General features: G+C 43.2%; 1 protein-coding gene across 5 annotated transcripts in view; it reads right to left on the bottom strand.

Annotated features, from left to right (window-relative positions):
- SAMD12 (sterile alpha motif domain containing 12) overlaps positions 1-20,026 on the bottom strand; it is a 365,638-nt gene that overhangs the window by 161,796 nt on the left and 183,816 nt on the right. For 2 of the 5 annotated variants that reach the window (XM_072151282.1, XM_072151280.1), the window contains exon 4: positions 13,295-13,435. In XM_072151282.1, coding sequence (XP_072007383.1) covers positions 13,295-13,435 — 141 coding nt within the window. Of the gene's footprint in view, positions 1-5,270; positions 5,297-9,292; positions 9,500-12,102; positions 13,175-13,294; positions 13,436-20,026 lie in introns of those variants that run through there. The other 3 variants (XM_072151284.1, XM_072151281.1, XM_072151283.1) reach the window with 3 other exon arrangements.

Genomic DNA, 20,026 nt, shown 5'->3' with positions numbered 1-20,026 from the left:
TTAATGTCCCCCCCACCAGTAGCTATAATTAATGTCCCCCCCCCTCCAGCAGTAGCCATAATTAATGTCCCCCCCACCAGTAGCCATAATTAATGTCCCCCCCAGCAGTAGCCATAATTAATGTCCCCCCCACCAGTAGCCATAATTAATGTCCCCACCAGCAGTAGCCATAATTAATGTCCCCCCCAGCAGTAGCCATAATTAATGTCCCCCCCAGCAGTAGCTATAATTAATGTCCCCCCTCCAGTAGCCATAATTAATGTCCCCCCCAGCAGTAGCTATAATTAATGTCCCCCCTCCAGTAGCCATAATTAATGTCCCCCCCAGCAGTAGCCATGATTAATGCCCCCCCCCCTCCAGTAGCCATAATTAATATCCCCCCAGCAGTAGCCGTGATTAATGTCCCCCATAGGTAATATCCCCCCAAATTTCCTAACTTTCACCTATGCCCCCCCAAATAGAAACAGGGCCCCATATACTTAAGCAAGATAAAAAATAAAACTCTTACCTAGTTATCCCGCTCCTCTTCGCGCTCTCTCTTCTGCAGATCGGCGCAGGCGACGGCTGATGACGCGTCTGCCAGGTCAGGTGCCGGGTCATGGACCTCAGCAGACCCGGCGCAGGCAGACGTGTCGGCATCTATGGATGCGATGGGTGGGAACGGCCGCTGAGGTGGGTGGGACGGTGGGCGGATCGGGGGCCCGTTCTTATTTTGAATTGGGACAGCTCCGGGCCCTCCCTGATCCAGCGCACGGACCAGATACAGAACAGTCCGTGCGCTGTAACGGGAAGGCCCGCGGCTGTCACAATTTAAAACATCTGCCCGCTGGGCTGCGCCGAGTTATCAGCGCAGCGCAGGGGTCAGGTGCGGGCCGCAAAATATTGTCCCGCGGGCCGCAGTTGGCCCGCGGGCCGCGAGTTTGAGACCCCTGTTCTAAAGAGACAGTCCTTACCACTGGGTGCAAAGTGCATCGAGTACAGGAGTGAGAGGACTCTTGGAGAATCTGCAATCCTGGAATATCAATCCACATTTCACAGTCCTGCTACTACTAACAACATAGAGAAGGGTATGATTACGCTCCAAGTACATTACCTAACAATGACCAATGAGAGTACAGAGCAAAGGAGTATGAGGACACGCCCCTCACTCCACTAGGAAAAGCTACAATCCTGGAATATAAATCCATATTTCACAGTCCTGCTGCTACTAACAACATACAGAAAGGTATGATTACACAGCTCTTTAGGTACCTTACCTAACACTGGCCGATGAGAGTACAGAGCACAGCAGTGTGATGACACGCCCCTCACTCCACTAGGAAAAGCTACAATCCTGGAATATAAATCCAGATTTCACAGTCCTGCTTCTATGAGCCCTCATAGTTGTCATTGCAAGACAGATCTCAGATTTTTAATGCCTGAGCTCTAACTTATGATATGCAAACCTGTTCTGCATTCCTCTGCATTCCCTGTTCTGCATTCCTCTATTTACCTCCACCCATCCTCACCCTGGTCAGTCCGTCCCTTCGGCCTCCTACATCAGTGTCTCTTGATCATTCTGACTCAGTCACCAAAATGAGACTACTCCTGAGGTAGTGACTCGGTTGTCCCCTGCAGCTAAGTCCATATTCCAGTATGAGGGTTAAAGGGTGAATACCTGGGGACTCACCCATATCAGTTTAGTTGCACAATGGGACCACATCCACATATAGATCCTATTGTTTGAGTGATGTTTGATGTTTCCTTTACTTGTACCCTCTGAATTGTACGGATCTGTGCAGTTTTCTGCTGCTGTGCCGTATAAAAAAAAGACTATGATTACGAGGCAGCATATTGCGGCACATTTCCATCAAGTCCCGACTGCACATTAAAAGATAAAAAGTCTCAGAGTTTTAATATATAAACTCCCATTTCCATACGACTGAAGGTGATGCACCAGGTGCTCCCGACCCGGAGATGTGACGACTTGTCCTCCTATGACAGGTGCGGAGGCAATCGAGATTCAGCAACGCGTTCCGTGGACGCTCCGGCATCGGGCTCACATACGCACAACATCCTGACGGACAATTCCATAATGGTTTTTCAATTTAATTAAACTGACAAAACATCAAATACAATAGTTGAGCGGATAAGCGAAGTTCTGCCGCCATGCGCCTCCGCGTCCCGCCGTAGGATGCGGAGTCTTGTTACACATCACTGCCAAAGCTATTATTGTTTGCACGTTTTTTTTTTTCCTATTGTTTTTCTCCCAAGATGGGACGAGATATTTGTTTTTCAGTGAATTTATGCAAAAGTGACAGATGCCGTCATGTATCTATGCCAGAACTGTTTGGCTGTGAAACTTATGTGAGATCCTATAGGACAGGAACTCGTATTCACGCCAAACAAAACTTATTGTTCTGATATATAACGTAAAGGGATTCTATTACAGGGGAGGAAAGACGATAAAAATAGCAAATATTGCCTCAAAATGTTGTCATGGTTCCAGATCCCAGAAGGGTTCGCAATGTCAATTAATTATCGTTTTTTTTAAGGCATTCCCTGAAGGCACAGGTTTTGCGAGGTGCAGAAAATGAGTTAGAGTTGTCCACGCAACCCCGGTATGGCACAACACTCGCCCACAACCCTGGACGGCTGAAATACCCCACTAGCCTTAGTGAAACAGAACCTTAAAGGGAACCTACCACCGCGATTCTACCTATAAAGGTAGATCGGGTGGTAGGTGGATGTAAGGGACGTGAGGAGAGCCCTTTTTAGAGCGAATCCTCACCTCCCCGCTAACTTTTGGCAAACTTTATTGAACTAATATGTAAATTTAGTTATGCGGCTACTGGGGCGTGGAGTAGCCGGCACGAGGCCACACAGCGCGGCTACTCCACGCCCCAGTAGCCACATTACTCCTCCTACCCTGATGTGTGCGGCGTCTGACAAGCCAGCTACTGCGCATGCGCAGTAGTTCCAGGCTCGAAGTTAGGGCTGCTCAGCCGCCGGCCTGCGTTCTGCGCATGCGCAGAACGCCATCAGGACGGATAAGGGCGCGCAGCTACGAGGATTCGTAGATCAAGATAAAAGAGTGACTCGTTTGACTTGTGGTTCAGGTCAAGTGTATAAAACCAGACATCAGATGGGCTCCATTTGACAATTGTGCATCAAACCACATTTAGGGGAAGCAGGTCTCCACAGCTATTCCACTGTGTGGAAGTCGTTATAGTATCCAAAGGTAAAAGTAAAAAATACACAGTGTCCTTGGCGGGCATACAAAGGTGCACGGGAGAGGAGGAGGGAGTGAGAGCTGCTCGCCCCCGCCCCTCTCCATAGAAAATAGTAGCCACACGCTCGTTGATACGGCCAAAGATAGAGCAGGCTATATCCTTTTGCGGCTATGGCTCGGAACAGTGAGTGCTTGTTGAGCTCACCGTACCGAGGCAGTGCGCCTTTGCCGTCTATGTAGCTTTTGGCTGCGCATACTTCCCCCTGACTGTCGTTGTCGGCCATGGGCCCTTAACTGATTCCAGTCCTTTACGTTATTTATTGAAAAGTAACAACCATTAAATTCAAGACAAACACTAGTAGCATTGTCAATAGACATATAGGGGCTCATTTACTAAGGGTCCGCGGGACCGCAATTCCGTTGGGTTTCCTGAATATTTCCATTGTGCGCCGAATTGCCCCGTGTTTTTGGCACACACGATCGGATTGTGGTGCATCGGCGCCGGCTTGCACACGACAGAAATCGGTGGGAGTGGCTGTAGGGCAACCCGATGGATTCGGACAAACTGCAGAATTTAAAAATGGTAATGTGTCGCAAGACAACACTCACATGGACCAGGAAGAAGCCGGTGAACTCTGGCGGACCTCGGCGCAGAAGCGATGGAAGCAGGAACTGGGGCGCACAGGCTTAGTGAATCACGGCAGACCTGAATCCACGTCGGACAACGCACGTTTGAGTCCAACACTATATTTTGCTTTGGGATCCTGTAGCACCTCCTAATAGATAAGGCCTCATTATACCAAACACCATGTCCCAAATAGTGAAGTTTCTCTCAGTAGTCCGGGAGCGTCTTGGATAATCCTTCCCTCGGTCCGCACTATGATATAAGGAAACCCTGCTGCTTCTATGAAGTATTCCGGCCTCCTCCATTCCCTGGGTAATAGATCAGCGCGTGTGGCGCCGGTTACTTGTACAGCGGTAGCCGCGGCACCATGACCTTTCATATTGGAACAACTTGGTCCTAATAAGAGGCTTGTGTGTCAGATAAAGATGTATCCCCTCTGTGTATCTGCTGACACCAGGAATGTTCACACTCCCCTTCTATTAACTGCTGATGTAATTCTCAGGGATCAGGCGAAAATATCCTCAATGTCCAAACTGGATGAGGATAAAGACGAGCTACGTGACCGCGCCACAGTACAGAGAGCACAGTACAGAGAGCACAGTAATCCTGGTTGTAGGCTCCCGAAAAACTTGTTAGCCCCTACACATGTCCATACTGAGCCCCCAATCTTATATGCCAGCCCTTCTTTTCATGTGAACCCATCACCGCCATCACACAACTGCTATGACTCTCGTCACTGTCCCTGTTACCAATTATCTACACTTTTACCTGTCACCAGGAATGTCCTATGTAACTTGGTTCCAGAAGACAAATATTCCTTTTTTTTACAGCCCCTTGTGTTGTTTATTAACCCTGCTTTAAGCTAAAAATAGTTCCTCTCGGATCTCCATAAAATCAGAGTTCTCTATGGGAACCCGTCACTACCTGTATTTGTGAAAAATGTGGTTCCCTTTAAATTCACAATTTCTAAAGATGTTCCCAGTGATGATAATATTTGAAGCCCTAATAGAGACCATTACATGTACAAAAATTGGATTTACCTAACTTGCCACAACAGACATTAGTGACAGCCACGTCCAAATAAAATTTTTTAGACAGTTGAATAAAAGACGTATAAATCCAGACAAAAGACAAACACATCACATCGAGGTAAAACCTGAAGTATCTTCCAGCTTCTGACTCCTGTAAATTTAATGCGCTCCCTAAAGGACGTGGAGTGTTTGTAAGGACTCTTCAGCCATTCATGGAGGTTTACAATAGAATATGAGATGATGTCTTTATGTTGGTTTAGCTTTTTATGCTGAGAAGAAGCCTTCGAGAATAGAAACGTTGAGCAGCGGCGTTGAGTTGGTTGAGGTCGTACTTCATAAATTTAGATAACACTTTATTTGTGAAGCCTTTACATTCTGTTTTCTAGGTCGAGAAGTACTCCCATACAAAGGAAGAAGCCTAACAAGAGCCTGCGCCGATGAGAAAGTAAGGACAACAAGACTTAAGGTTCGATAATACAGAAAGAACATTTTACGTAGCGCTATTCCATTTTGACAACCTTATAGTGCAACTCCAATATATATATATATATATTTACAAAACAATAGGAAATAGAACAATTGGCAATTATTTTGATTACCCATATCCAGCGGTTTTTTTGCTATCCTCCTCGATTTAGCCTATTCCTACAGTAGCTGCATTCCCTGGCTGTTCTGAAAAGCCCAGTGAAACCTTCTTGTAAAAAACTCTACTTACTCACAGAGGGGAGGGGCTGCTGCTCCCTGCTCACTCTGGAGGGAGGAGAGGGAGGTCATGTGACAATTCTCTTTTTGCTGTTCTCCTCAGTTTTATATATATATATATATGTTGTTATTCAACTGTTTCAGATTACTGCCTTCTGTTCTGCCTCCATTCTTGTTATTTGTGACATATATTGGTACTATCTTGCCATCTACTGGTCAGGATGTACATGTGCTCCCACTGTGGTTTTGGAGCCCTGTTCCATGGGTATTTCCTGTGACATCAATTTCTGACCAGCAGCAACAGGTGTTAGTAGCTACAGCAGCAACAGGTGTCATCAACTACATCAAGAGCAGCTACTACATCAATAATTTCAGAGCTGAGCACAATACTGTATCAGTGAACCAAGTCTTGGTTCACATCACTGTGTTACTGCATCTAATCTGTTGCATCTGAGCTCTGGTCCCGTCTGCATCCACATCTACCAGCCAGTAACAGCTTCAAATCGCCTCACCTGGGTACAGAATACTCCTTGTCTCTCTTTCTCTGCACCTCTTGCTGTATCATACACTTCTATCCAGCATTCCCCCCCCCCCACCTTCTGCTATCTAGACACTTTCTGCACAACAGAGAAGTTATTAACCCATAGTTCTCACACAAACTGTAAACTTCATGTAACCGTTTCACTGCTGCTTTCTACTATTTATTACATTCATCATGTTCCTCCATGTGATCTTATTACATTCACCATGTTCCTCCATGTGATGAAAGCTGCCAGACTGGTCACTACATAAATCCTGGATTTACTGGTAGGAATCTGACTGGGTTTAATGATAACTGATGAGAAAACACAAGGCGTTATGGGAACTGTGGGTAGCCTATATTTGACTCAGCTTCAGGGCAGATACAGGAAAAGGTTAGCCTCAGCCCACTTTGCTGCTGTGGAAATTGGGCATCATTTTAAAGGGGGAATCACATATGAGAATTTGGTAAAAATCATTATGACATTGGTTACCCTATAAATTTTGTTTTATTTTTGAACACATTGGATGCTACATTCATTTTCACAATTTTCATGGACTTACCCTATATGTATTACAGACGTATCCTCTAATCCATAGCTACCTTTTTGGAGCCGGTATTCTTCCTAAAAATCTTCTAAATAATTACATTTATCTTTCTCTAATTTGCTTTGAACACTATGACCGAGCTTTCTATTCAGCATACTCAAAGGCTAAACCTCCTTCCCTATGTTATGATTACAACTGGGGTAAGTTATAACCAAAAAATGTATCTTACCCTGCTCTGGCTCCAGGTTCTAGTGTCTCTTTAGTCTCCTGTTTTTCTAAATTACCTGTGGATCCAGTAATGAAGAGGACAACCGGACTCACTTTGGTCCATCAGAGACCCTCAACAGGTCATGAAGACACAGTACAAGTCACATCTAATAGATCAGCAACATAATCCCCATGAGCCCTGATACTTCCGGCCTAGCTCTGGATCCAAACATCGCCCCAGTGCTGGGACCAGGAGCCAAGGCATGGTAGGTACAATTCGATTCCAGGAATCTAGGACACAATGCACTTGTTTCTTGCGATATCAATTAATTTAATGCACCTGTTAAAACTCAATATAATCTGGCATAAAACCCTGCAAATGAATGAAAAACAAAAATAATTGATTTATTTTTTAAAAAATGTAAAAAAAAGTTAAGAAATAAATGAAATTGTATGAAACGCATTAGGAGTGGGTTTCTAATGCCGCTTATTATTCAGATTCTACAAATAACCTCATACTGTGTGATAAAAGGGAAAGAAAGAAGAAATCTATTTTGCGCAGGTACGGAGTTATCAGAAGAAAATAGAAGTTTGGGGGAAAAAAAACAAAAAAAAAGAGAAGGAACACTCGTGGGTGGAAATCGGAGGCCAAGCATCAACGAGATGCCAGCTCCAGCTCCGGTATCTGCAGAAGAGACCGGGGGTGGAGCTTGTGACCTTCTAGAAGATGCTTCTCTCTGATACTGGATTGTTACAGGAAGTCCTTGGGCTTGGGAAAGAGGGGCAAAAGAGCAAACTGCCCAATTTTTGGTAACCATCGGCCTCAGAAAGGAAAATTAACATAAAAAAAAATTTCTTAACCCTTCTATGACTCAGCTCTTTTGTTTTCATGCATCTACTTTTTACTCCCCATGTTCCAAAAGCCTCCAAAAGAACTTTTTTACTTTCAATTGAAAGATCTCACAATTGTGGCATTTTATACAGCTTATGTCACTGTGTATGGCAAATGACACATCCCCTTTACTCTTTGGGTCAGTTCAACCACAGAGATAGCACATTTATATTGTTTTGCTTTGTCTTAATAACTTTAATAAAATGTAAAAAAAAATTTTAAGTGGCCCTGGAAAAAACTTTAAAAGTGGCAAAACAAGAAGGCGGAGAAAAAACAGCCTGCCCCCAGCATACAGCCAGCCTGCTCCTCCCTGTATGCAGCCATCCAACCCCCCCCCCCCAGTATACAGCCAGCTCCCCCCTGTATACAGCCAGTCTGCACCCCACCTGTGTACAGCCAGCCAGCCCCCCCCCTCTGTATACAGCCACCCAGTCCCCCTCCCAGTACATAAAAATAATAAACCATGTACTAACCTTTCCGACGTTCCTTCGCATCTCCTCTACTTGACGCAGTCAGTCTGGCCGGCAGTGAAAGCTCTGTGTGCGCCGGCTGCGAAAGACTGTGACGTCTGCCGTTTGCCAACGTCATCTTCTGTGCACAGCCAGCATACACGGAGCTGTCACTGCCGGCCAGACTGACTGCGTTAAGTAGAGGAGATGCGAAGGAACGTCGGAGAGGTTAGTACATGGTTTATTATTTTCAGACCGGCCCCACCAGTCCCAGCAGTTGGCCCACAAGGATTTCCACCGGTGGGATTAATGGCCTGTCCGCCCCTGCATGGCGCATAGGAGGTACATCAAGGCACCAAATGCTTGATGCTTCGGCTTCTCTAGTTACTACTTGTGGTTACCTTGACTCATGCCTGTTTCTTTTTTTTCACTTCTGTTGGCATGCACTTACCAGGGCTTTCGCACAGTTGCCACCTGTAGTTTGGCTTACATGGCAAGTAGGCAGGAATACCGATTGTCGGCCGAGTGTCTTCTTGCTTAGGCAACATACTGCAATTAAACCGTATTGCTATATTTTGTGTATATACAGCACTATTACAGCGTACCATGATGCACAGTTATGTCGCATTGTGCTTAAAGTGTTAAAGAGGTGAAAGGCGTCTGATCCATTTTAAAGTGCAAGTGGGAGGCGGGAAGTACAGGAAGTCTGAGTCTCAGCTTTAACCAATAACTGCAAAGCAGGAAGTGACATCAGAGAAGGCGGTATCATTCTTGCCTTCCGGACTAGTTGTCGCATGGTGTATCATGTGAGTGATAGCTTAGTGTGTCATTTAGGGAATGGAAATAAATTAAAGGGTTGTCCAACAACAGATCAACGCACAGAGAACAGAATGCAGAAGTGTGAGTACACCCCCCCACCCACCCAACTTCTCGGTAAAAAGCTACAATCCTGGAATATAAACCTGTTGCTACTAACACCAAACACAAAGATATTACTACACAGATCTCCAGGGACAATACCCAACACTGCATGATTATAGCTGCCGACAAATTCCCTTTAAGAAGACAAGACTAATTTTCCGTTGTCAAACAAGAACTTTTGATCAAACACCTGGAAATTCACTTCAATATTTTATTTGACACCAGGTCCCAAAATGCATTGCGATTACAATTAGACCGCAGTTTGTCGATGCCGTAGAAGTCGTCCCCTTTCCCACTAAATATTTTATCTTCTATGAATGTTTTACTCGTGTATCGTCTTTCTATGGGAAACGCAAACATTTTCCATCAGCGCTTGCTCCTTTTCTTCCACGTCTGGAATACAGAAGACAGTTGTCGCAGGGCAATGAGTGCACAATGCGGAGAGAGCCCGGGCTGAAGCATTTAGTACATAGCGAGTCTGAGAACATAATGCTGCAGACTGAAAAGATGTGGGAACGCTTTGTGAAGCCGATACAATGCTCCTTGCATTCGGAAGCATTAGGCATCCGGTTATAATGGATGTATTATTTATCCGAAGGGTTTTACAGTAGAAAGTGGGTGCATTCAGATATGAGAGGAGAAGAAAAGCAACAAAATAATATAAAAGTCCTCAAAGAAACATAACATATGTAGACCGCAGCAGAACATACAATGGGGCAGCTTCTTACAGCATGGCCCAGAGAAGCAATACAATAATTCATAATTGCCGAGAACATAATAACAAAGTGACTTATCAGAGGTGACGGCTCCTCGTGTTCTCCAGAAGGTTTCCTGGAAAAGCCCGTTACAATGGTTTGATGACCTTGACTTAAATATAGATGTGAGTGGACGATTACCGACATCCCTGTCGATCATTTCACGTTTCTACAATCAACATGTTATAATGTAGTATAGGGAGTCCCCGACTTAAGAACACCCAACTTATAGACGACCCATAGTTCCAAACGGAACACCTCAGCCCACTGTAACCTCTAGTGAAGCTCCCTGGATGCTGGTAGTTTACTGAAATGTAGCCCCAGGTTGCAATAGTCAACATAAGAGTTATCAAAGGGGTCCACAATGAAGCTTTATTGATAATCCTTGTTCCCATGACAGCCCAAAATTTTGAAAATCCTATTGTCACATGGATGAAAAAAAATATAGTAATAAAATATACCTCTTCTGACTTACATACAAATTCAACATAAGAACAAATCTACAGAACCTATTGTGTACGTAACCGGGGCACTGCTTGTATTGGGGATGCCACAGTATGTAGGACCCGGAGGTAACTTGCCGAAATGGGACCTAATGAGGAAACAAATGTGTATCGTAGCACCTCCACGATATTGGACTTGTTGGATCTGGCGAACTGGTTCTGTATATTGACTAGCACTGACACATTAGATTGGTAATGGACTACAATGTGCACCAATAATACCAATATGAAGTGTTCGAGCAACAAGGTAGAATGTGCCCAAATAATACTTCTAAAGAGAGTAATGGCCGAGTTAGCTTGTTCCCGGCAAAGATGAGACCTTGTTGTTCTCTGACTCCAATATGCTGATCCCTGCTCAGTTACTGATTTGTAATTCAAATTTTGATCCATGGGTCATAACTTTGTCCCCACCTCTGCCCTGAACCGTAGTTTGTTGGCCTGACCATTGACATCCCATGACCTCCACTTGCCCTGATCTCAGCCTGTCTTTGACTATTCTCTATGTGACCTTCCTGGTGCCAGTGTATATCGACTCTTCAAGGCCAACGTCTGCCAGTATGGGTCTACTCTGAGGTAGTAACCCTGTGGATACCTGTGTTCTGTCACAGGTCCCAATATGGAGGAGGGTAAATGTTTGGGATTAGCTCAAAGCCAAACTGGCTTGGTGATACAGCAGGTCCACAACCTGCTGTCTGTTTAAGTGATATTGTAGTGTATTGTTTTCATGAGAGATAAGAGTCATAAATCAAATCCCAGCAAAGTAAGGGATGGACACATCTGTCATCCTATAAAATCGAATTCTGGTTAAGCCATTAATAAGAATGGTTCTCCTGGATCTCAGCCCCTCAGACATCCATACATAGACATCCCCGTCACCTCATCTATCCCTGATCTCCGCATAAAAGGTTTAATTGTGCAGATTTAAAGCGCAATATGCTGCCTCCATCCGAAATACAGATCACAACCGCCCCTGGATCCCGTCCAACAAAGAGACTCTTCTCCTCTTACACTAACACCTTAATCTGCCGACATCTGTTCTTTCATTGTGTCGTTACACAAACTATTCACAGCGCGATGCTCCGAAAATGAATATTCAGGCTCCGCACTATTATACGGTCATGTATCTGGTACTTCCATATATAGTCTTCCCAGACCGCAAAACTCTGATCATGGGAGTCATTGTGAGGATTATGTCTCCATATTCGGCATATGTGTCCCACATGAATTTGGAATTTGAAGAAGAACTGATTTAATAATTCCTCTTATGCTGTTGACCATTTAAACTATTTGGAAGCTTTTATGAAAGATGATGTGATCACTAGGTATCCCCAAAAAAAAGTTGTGATTGGTTCTCCCTCTCATTGGGTGCCTCCCAGTCTGGAAAAGCTCATCTCTAAGTTATGCTCAGTTAAGGTCACTTTTCAGCTTACTGACACAATGTAAGGTAAAATCTATGTAAATGACCAATATTAATAGATGTTCCTGGTTACCTCACAGTCTGGGACAAATAATATATCATAAGCAACCCCGTTCTGGCATAAGAGCAGTCTGGGACTTGGTGGTTGCAACTAAAAAAAATGACATCTATGGCAGGTAGGAAAACAAGAAGGAGATACATGCAAGGCTTTATGTGCTTGTAGGAAACTGCCCTCAAGTAAGAATCCTCTTGATGCCATAGAAAGAGGATACAAAAAAACTATGGGAATTGTAGCAGGTCCAATAAAAAGGAAATACATACAAGTCTTTATGGGCTTGTAGGAAACTGCCCTCAAGTATGAATCCTCTGGATGCCAAAGTAGGAGGTTGCAGACAACAATGAAAATTGTGGCGAGACCAAAAAAGAAGGAGATACATGCAAGTCTTTATGGGCTTGTAGGAAACTGCCCACAAGTATGAAGCCCAAAAATAGTCGCTGTTAACCATAACTACCAACATTATTAGCATTTTGGGTTACTAATTGCATCAGATTTGAGGTGGTGGCTGGTATTGAAGCACAGCCATATTAAAGGGGTTGTCCAACTATTAGAAAAATTTAGCAGCCGGGCTGGGGAGGGCTTTTTAAACATATAAAGCTTTACTCACCTCCTTGGGCGCTCTTGGTGTTCCGTGCCACTGCCCAGTGGAGACGTGCCCTTGTTAGTTTACAGTTTACGCTCCAGCAACACTCAGTGGCATGGCACGGCCACCGTCTCCAATTACAGTGCCTGATACAGCTGCAATGCCAGGATCCGATGGATTCTGGCGCAGGACACCATCAGCCCGAGAGGAGATTTTTTTGAAAGCCCTTCACATTCCAGCTGCTAAATTTTCCTAATAGTTGGACAACCTCTTCAACTTGAGTGGGCTTCATTGCCATTGACTGTCGCCCTCTGCAGGTGACCACACGAGTTGCAAGTAGGTATAACTGGCAATGCATCACTGCAAAATACGAATAACCGTATACAGTACATCTTAATGTTTTTTAATGAGGTTTTATGGACTTACATCACCGTGAAGGTGCGGGAGTCATAGCCCTTGTAATATTATCTACTTTGTGCGGAGCATTTTGCGGCTCCTGTTTACAATAAGATACAGTGCGAAGGAGAAGAAAAACAAAATGAGAACAGAAGTACAAATGACTGCGTGGCCGCCTCCCGGATATGGACTTTACAGCTTATTTTCATCTTAGCAGGCTGACATTTAAACCTCCAGAACACTGATATTTTGTGGATCAAGACGACATTCATCCTGCCAAGTGGTCAATTCCACACACCCGTCTATGCATTGTTCTTTATAACCGCTGCAGCTTTCTTAAAACTACCTGAGGAGACCTTTAAAAAGTAATTCACACCATGAAAGGGCAAGTCTGTTCGGATTAATATGTCAGACACTTATTTCCTTGACAGGGCGGTGAGTTTCCATGGGACGGATATCGAGCGCCGGTCTCATACCTTGTGTCAGGAGCTGGAGGTTTCGGACCTCCTCTCGGACTTTCAGCTGGAGGACTTGTTGTAGGACGTACTGCCGCTGACTCTCCTGAACGATCCCCATCCTCTCCAGCTTCTTGTCTGTCAGTCGCAGTAGAGCCCGGCCTGGAAGGAACGACATATAAATCAGCAATGTAAAAGGGTTGGGACTGGTGGATCACATTGATCAATACCCATAAAATTCAGTCCTGGTTTACCACTTTAAGAAGCAGCCTGTGGCTTCATGATCAGTTACCCCAGCATGGCCACCACACAGCCAATGGAGCCTCCTCCTTTTAGCTCTGTCGGCCAGTGTCGGACTGGGTTTCCTTAGGCCCACCAGAGAAAATCTGAGGGCCCACACTTCATTATTCCTGAAGCAGCCTTCAAATTGTGTTGTTTTCTGACGGACCTTTGGGATTCAGTATTGGGTTGAGTGAGGGCCCACCGGAGGATCCCCTGGTACTCTGGTGGGCCAGTCTGACACTGCTGTCGGCTTTAAGTTTCCAACATGGTAGGTGGCCAAGAACGACTAAATCGTGATACCTCCACCAATCTGATAATGATGGTCGGTCTTAATCATCATCACCCCAGTGCAGAGTGCACAGGCCTCATAATAGATTGGATGAATGACCTCTGGGACTGGGATCAGATATAGCAAGTGTTTACTTCCAAAACTGAAATCTAGCAGAACCCAAAGGACGCGCATGCTGCGCAACTGAGATTTGTTTCCCCGCCACTTTGCCATTTTCTGAAAATTGGAAAAATTCATTTGCACAATAACTTTTATGAAAAATGGAGGAGAAAACTTTTTCTTTGCCAAAATTGTTATTGATACCAGACATAGATTGAAAGATGGATAAATAGGCACTGATATAAGATGGTCACATAGATAATTATAATAAATCAATAATTAGATAAATAGAGATGTGCGATAGACAAAGATAGATATACATATTTTTAGTAGATATATAATAGATATGAGATAGATAGATAGTAGATTTATAGATAGATAGATAGATAGATAGATATGAGATAGATAGATAGATAGATAGATAGATAGATAGATAGATAGATAGATAGATAGATAGATATGAGATAGATACATAGATAGATGATAGATAGATGATAGATAGAAAGATAGCAAAAAAGATAAATAATATACTGTATATGAGATAGATAGATATGTGATAAGATAGATATGAGATAGATAGATAGATAGATAGATAGATAGATAGATAGATAGATGGATAGAATGAAGGAAAGTTCGGAGCAGAACAGCAACTTTGGTGGGTGCACAGACCGTGGGTCCCCAGGCCAGACGAGCCTTTGTCAAGCATGGTGAAAGTGGCCAGCGCACAAACATATATGGGCCAACTATACATTTCATTGGTCCACATGGACCGTGTATAAATGACAAATATTTCATAGTAATGCAAGTGTCAATTCAAATCATATAAACAGGTGTTATAATAAGACCCATATAGTATAAATGAAGTGAAAATACATGGTGAACAGTGAGAAATATGCATGTGAATTTTACAAACAATGGTGGATATTTGTTTTTGTTTGTAAAATTCACATGCATATTTCTCACTGTTCACCATGTATTTTCACTTCATTTATACTATATGGGTCTTATTATAACACCTGTTTATATGATTTGAATTGACACTTGCATTACTATGAAATATTTGTCATTTATACACGGTCCATGTGGACCAATGAAATGTATAGTTGGCCCATATATGTTTGTGCGCTGGCCACTTTCACCATGCTTGACAAAGGCTCGTAAAGAGCTGAAACGTTGCTTATGTAATAAAGACACCCCACTTTGTTTGATACTACTTTTGGAGTGCTGCCTTTTCCTGATTCTAGATAGATAGATATATATGAGATAGATATGTGATAGATATGAGATAGATATATATGAGATAGATAGATATATAGATAGATAGATAGATAGATAGATAGATAGATAGATATGAGATAGATAGATAGATAGATAGATAGATAGATAGATAGATAGATAGATAGATAGATAGGAGATAGATAGATAGATAGATAGATAGGAGATAGATAGATAGATAGATAGATAGATAGATAGATAGATAGATAGGAGATAGATAGATAGGAGATAGATAGATAGATAGATAGATAGATCGATAGGAGATGGATAGATAGATAGATAGATAGATAGATAGATAGATAGGAGATGGATAGATAGATAGATATATATGAGATAGATATGTGATAGATATGAGATAGATATATATGAGATAGATAGCTAGGAGATAGATAGATAGATAGATAGATAGATATATATGAGATAGATAGATAGATAGATAGATAGATAGATAGATAGATAGGAGATAGATAGATAGATAGATAGGAGATAGATAGATAGATAGATAGATAGATAGATAGATAGATAGGAGATGGATAGATAGATAGATAGGAGATGGATAGATAGATAGATAGATAGGAGATAGATAGATAGATATGAGATAGATAGATCGATAGGAGATCTAGGCAAATGGCAGTGTTATATACAAATCCCCGTGGTCACATGACCCAGTAATCCACGCGGATCATGTGACCACGGGGATTTGTATATAACACTGCCATTTACACTGTATAGACGGCTTGAAAAAGGCTCCTAGGAGCCGAAACGTCGCTGTTTTGTTGCTGATTATGGAATAAAGAACCTAAACTATTTTCACCATAATTCGGAGTGCTGCCCACTTTCTTCAAAATATTGCTGAGGGACCCACGCCTTGTCCCGGGACGCCTGCACCCACTCTAACAAATGGTTTGTGCTGCTTGGACTTTCCTTCTCTAGATAGATAGATAGATAGATATGAGATAGATAGATAGATAGATAGATAGATAGATAGATAGATAGATAGATAGATAGATAGATAGATAGATATGAGATAGATAGATAGATAGATATGAGATAGATACCATATTTTTTGGCCTATAAGGCGCACCTCTAATAAATGCCTGCTAAGACATCTAGGTTCATATATAAGGTGCACTGGAATATAAGGCGCAGGATCAAATGCAGTACCTAAAAATGACCAGCAGGTGGCAGACCTGTGCACAGTTCTAGCCAGCTACACTTCCCGGGAAACTTGTCTTCAGCGTGTGTGAGAGCTCGGATCTCAGAGGTATGGGCTGCTGGGGGTTAATGCAGGGTGATGCAGCAGGGGTTAAGCGGTCTCCCTCTGCCCCTTCTCCTTCCCCCCGCAGCCAGGGTGTTATTCCTGTGGGGTTCCCTGTGGCTCCTTCTCTTTCCCCTGTGGGCTGGCAGGTATGGGGGATTGGTTACTGATGATGATGATGATTGCCTCGTGGTCAGCACTATGGCAGCTCCGGTCTCTCCATGCTAGGGGAGGGAAGGATGGGCACAATGTTAGTTGTGGTGCCAGGGCACTTCAGGAGCCAGGGACCCTGTATACTGTGTGGGAAGGTGCAGGACATTTCTGGGGATGGAGCTATTAAACACTGGTAAATGTACAGTACATCTTGTCTGTAGTACATTTCTGTATAAGTTCATATATAAGGCGCACCAGCCTATAGGATTTTTGGTGCGCCTTATAGGCCGAAAAATACGGTAGATAAATAGATAGATAGATGATAGGCAAGGCCCGGGTGGAATATATTAGTCACTGGGGTCATCCCAGAAGCTGACCTTGAGGCTTATCCAGGGCCCCAGGCTTCAGTGACCGCTGCGGCCTAGCGGCCATAGAGCCATCTACTGGCGGTGGTTATGTTGAATATATAAGATGTTACTGCAGGTCAGTAACTAAGGTAGTAAAATGTATTTACAAGGCGGCCTGTAATATGACAGTATGTACAATACCCCAGAAGCATTTACTGAGGGATAGAAGAGTCTCACTCAGCACAAGTGCGGGGGTCATTTCCAGTAAGTGGATATAAATATGGAAGTTATGAATAATAAATCTCTGAGCGCTGCTCCGGAGACCGCACGCATTAACTGGCGATGTAAACATTGTGATGTGAGGCGAGGCCATACCCTCCAGCGCAGCGCCCGGGGCCTCTCTATAGTACAGGACACTGGTCACAGGGCAGATTCACTTCATAACCAACAACCTCTGCTGGGAGTTTGCTCCAAGCCTCTACTACTCTTTCAGTGAAGCAATTGATTATACGATTTGGTTTAAAAGCAAAATGCCTCCCAAACCAATAATAGAGCTGCAACATATATTTAAACCCACAATGAAGCAATGTAGAGATGATCATCTTTTTAGGGATGTGCAAATGAGCCTGCAAGTGCACAGGGGGCGGACCATAACCAGACGTGCCCATAGACAGCAGTAACGTAGGTCGAAGAAGAAAAAAGATCACTCATTGCTAGCGCGGCAGCACAAATCTGATTGGAGCACTTGTGGCTGTCCATAGACTTATTGGCTCCGCCTCCAGTGCACTTGAAGACTAATGTGTATGTTTGTTTTCATATTTTACTGGCCATAGTCAGCAAATTTACTGCATTTGACCCTCAAATTTCATCACGCCCTACCGTCTATTGTCCGATATTTCAGCATTAGAGGTAGAGAGCAGAAACATATTACCCTTTTAAACATCGAAAACATGCACCCTTAGCCGAAACAGGCAATTATTTGCGCCAGGAGTAGTGTCAAATCTGCAGGTACACCAGCAACACTTCCTTCCCGACAAAGTATGTCATTCATTATGTAAAGGGGTACTTCTGAACACTTGAACCAAAAGACCCTGGCTCCTCCTCTTGTGCACTAGGATGCTAATTTCATTGAATAGGATAGACATTTCTATAAAATCGCAGATACTGGTTAGTTATCTCTGGAGAACTTGGAATGTGTCCTACAAAATGCTGTGTCTACTTGGGAGCACATACTGTGCACTTTTATTAAAGTTGCATGAGGGTGGCTTCATTCACATTCAATTCAGACTCTGATAATCAGTTCCAAAATCTTCTAAAAATAATAACCATTTCCCTATCGGTTTCCTATTACCCTATTCTGATATACAGATTTTTGACAAATGTAAGAAGCTTGACCTAAACCTACCAACAACTGGTCCAACGCAGCCTTCCATCTGTAGAACATTCCAAAGATACCACGGCAAAGTGAAACCAATTAGTGCTAAGACCCTGAGTGACCACAACCCTAATTACTTCTTCAGTAGCCTTTTATCTCTGGCGCTCATCCAGGCTTAGAGAACACAAACTTCATAAACAATGGATCTTCTGGAAGCCTCCAGAGAAACCCAAGAAGCCTCCAGGTGCAAGGAGAACATAGAGGGTCTACAGCACCCACCACGTGCTACCCAACATGAGACAAGCCTGGATTATCAATCTTTGGATAACTTGTTAAAAAGAAATAATGAAACCGCAACACATGTTTTTGTTGTATAACAATCCACCAAGGTTTCTGTTTTAGACAATTTCATTAGCAGATAATTACTTGGGATTAATAAAGATGACCGGAATATTGATATAACCTGTAAAAAAAAAGGACAATTTGTCCTATTAGAAAGGCCCTCCATGCAGAAAAATCAGAAAGTTATGTATCGGGAATAGTGAGAAGTAAAATCATTTTTCATGAATGAATAATATAAGTGTATACAGTCTTATTAAGGACAAATTCTTCTGGAGCCAACTCATTGATGTCTATGGTGAGATTTCTAGGCATGCTCTGTGCAGGGAGGGGGAGGAGATAAGCTGTGACATCATCTATTGTCAGTAGTGATGTAATGATGGGTCAGTATTATCTATATAGAGGTCATTGTACAGGGAGGAGTAGATAAGCTGTGACATCATCTATTGTCAGTAGTGATGTAATGATGGATCAGTGTTATCTATATAGAGGTCATTGTACAGGGAGGGGGAGGAGATAAGCGGTGACATCATCTATTGTCAGTAGTGATGTAATGATGGGTCAGTGTTATCTATATAGAGGTCATTGTACAGGGACGGGGAGGAGATAAGCTGTGACATCATCTATTGTCAGTAGTGATGTAATGATGGGTCAGTGTTATCTATATAGAGGACATTGTACAGGGAGGAGGAGGAGATAAGCTGTGACATCATCTATTGTCAGTAGTGATGTAATGATGGATCAGTGTTATCTATATAGAGGTCATTGTACAGGGAGGGGGAGGAGATAAGCGGTGACATCATCTATTGTCAGTAGTGATGTAATGATGGGTCAGTGTTATCTATATAGAGGTCATTGTACAGGGAGGGGGAGGAGATAAGCTGTGACATCATCTATTGTCAGTAGTGATGTAATGATGGGTCAGTGTTATCTATATAGAGGTCATTGTACAGGGACGGGGAGGAGATAAGCTGTGACATCATCTATTGTCAGTAGTGATGTAATGATGGGTCAGTGTTATCTATATAGAGGACATTGTACAGGGAGGGGGAGGAGATAAGCTGTGACATCATCTATTGTCAGTAGTGATGTAATGATGGGTCAGTGTTATCTATATAGAGGTCATTGTACAGGGAGGAGGAGATAAGCTGTGACATCATCTATTGTCAGTAGTGATGTAATGATGGGTCAGTGTTATCTATATAGAGGTCATTGTACAGGGAGGGGAGGAGATAAGCTGTGACATCATCTATTGTCAGTAGTGATGTAATGATGGGTCAGTGTTATCTATATAGAGGTCATTGTACAGGGAGGGGAGGAGATAAGCTGTGACATC

This window comes from Engystomops pustulosus, chromosome 5 (assembly GCF_040894005.1).
Source record: "Engystomops pustulosus chromosome 5, aEngPut4.maternal, whole genome shotgun sequence".
Taxonomy (NCBI): domain Eukaryota; kingdom Metazoa; phylum Chordata; class Amphibia; order Anura; family Leptodactylidae; genus Engystomops; species Engystomops pustulosus.
The sequence above is the reverse complement of the archived record's forward strand: the minus strand, read 5'-3'. Positions and strand labels throughout refer to the sequence as shown.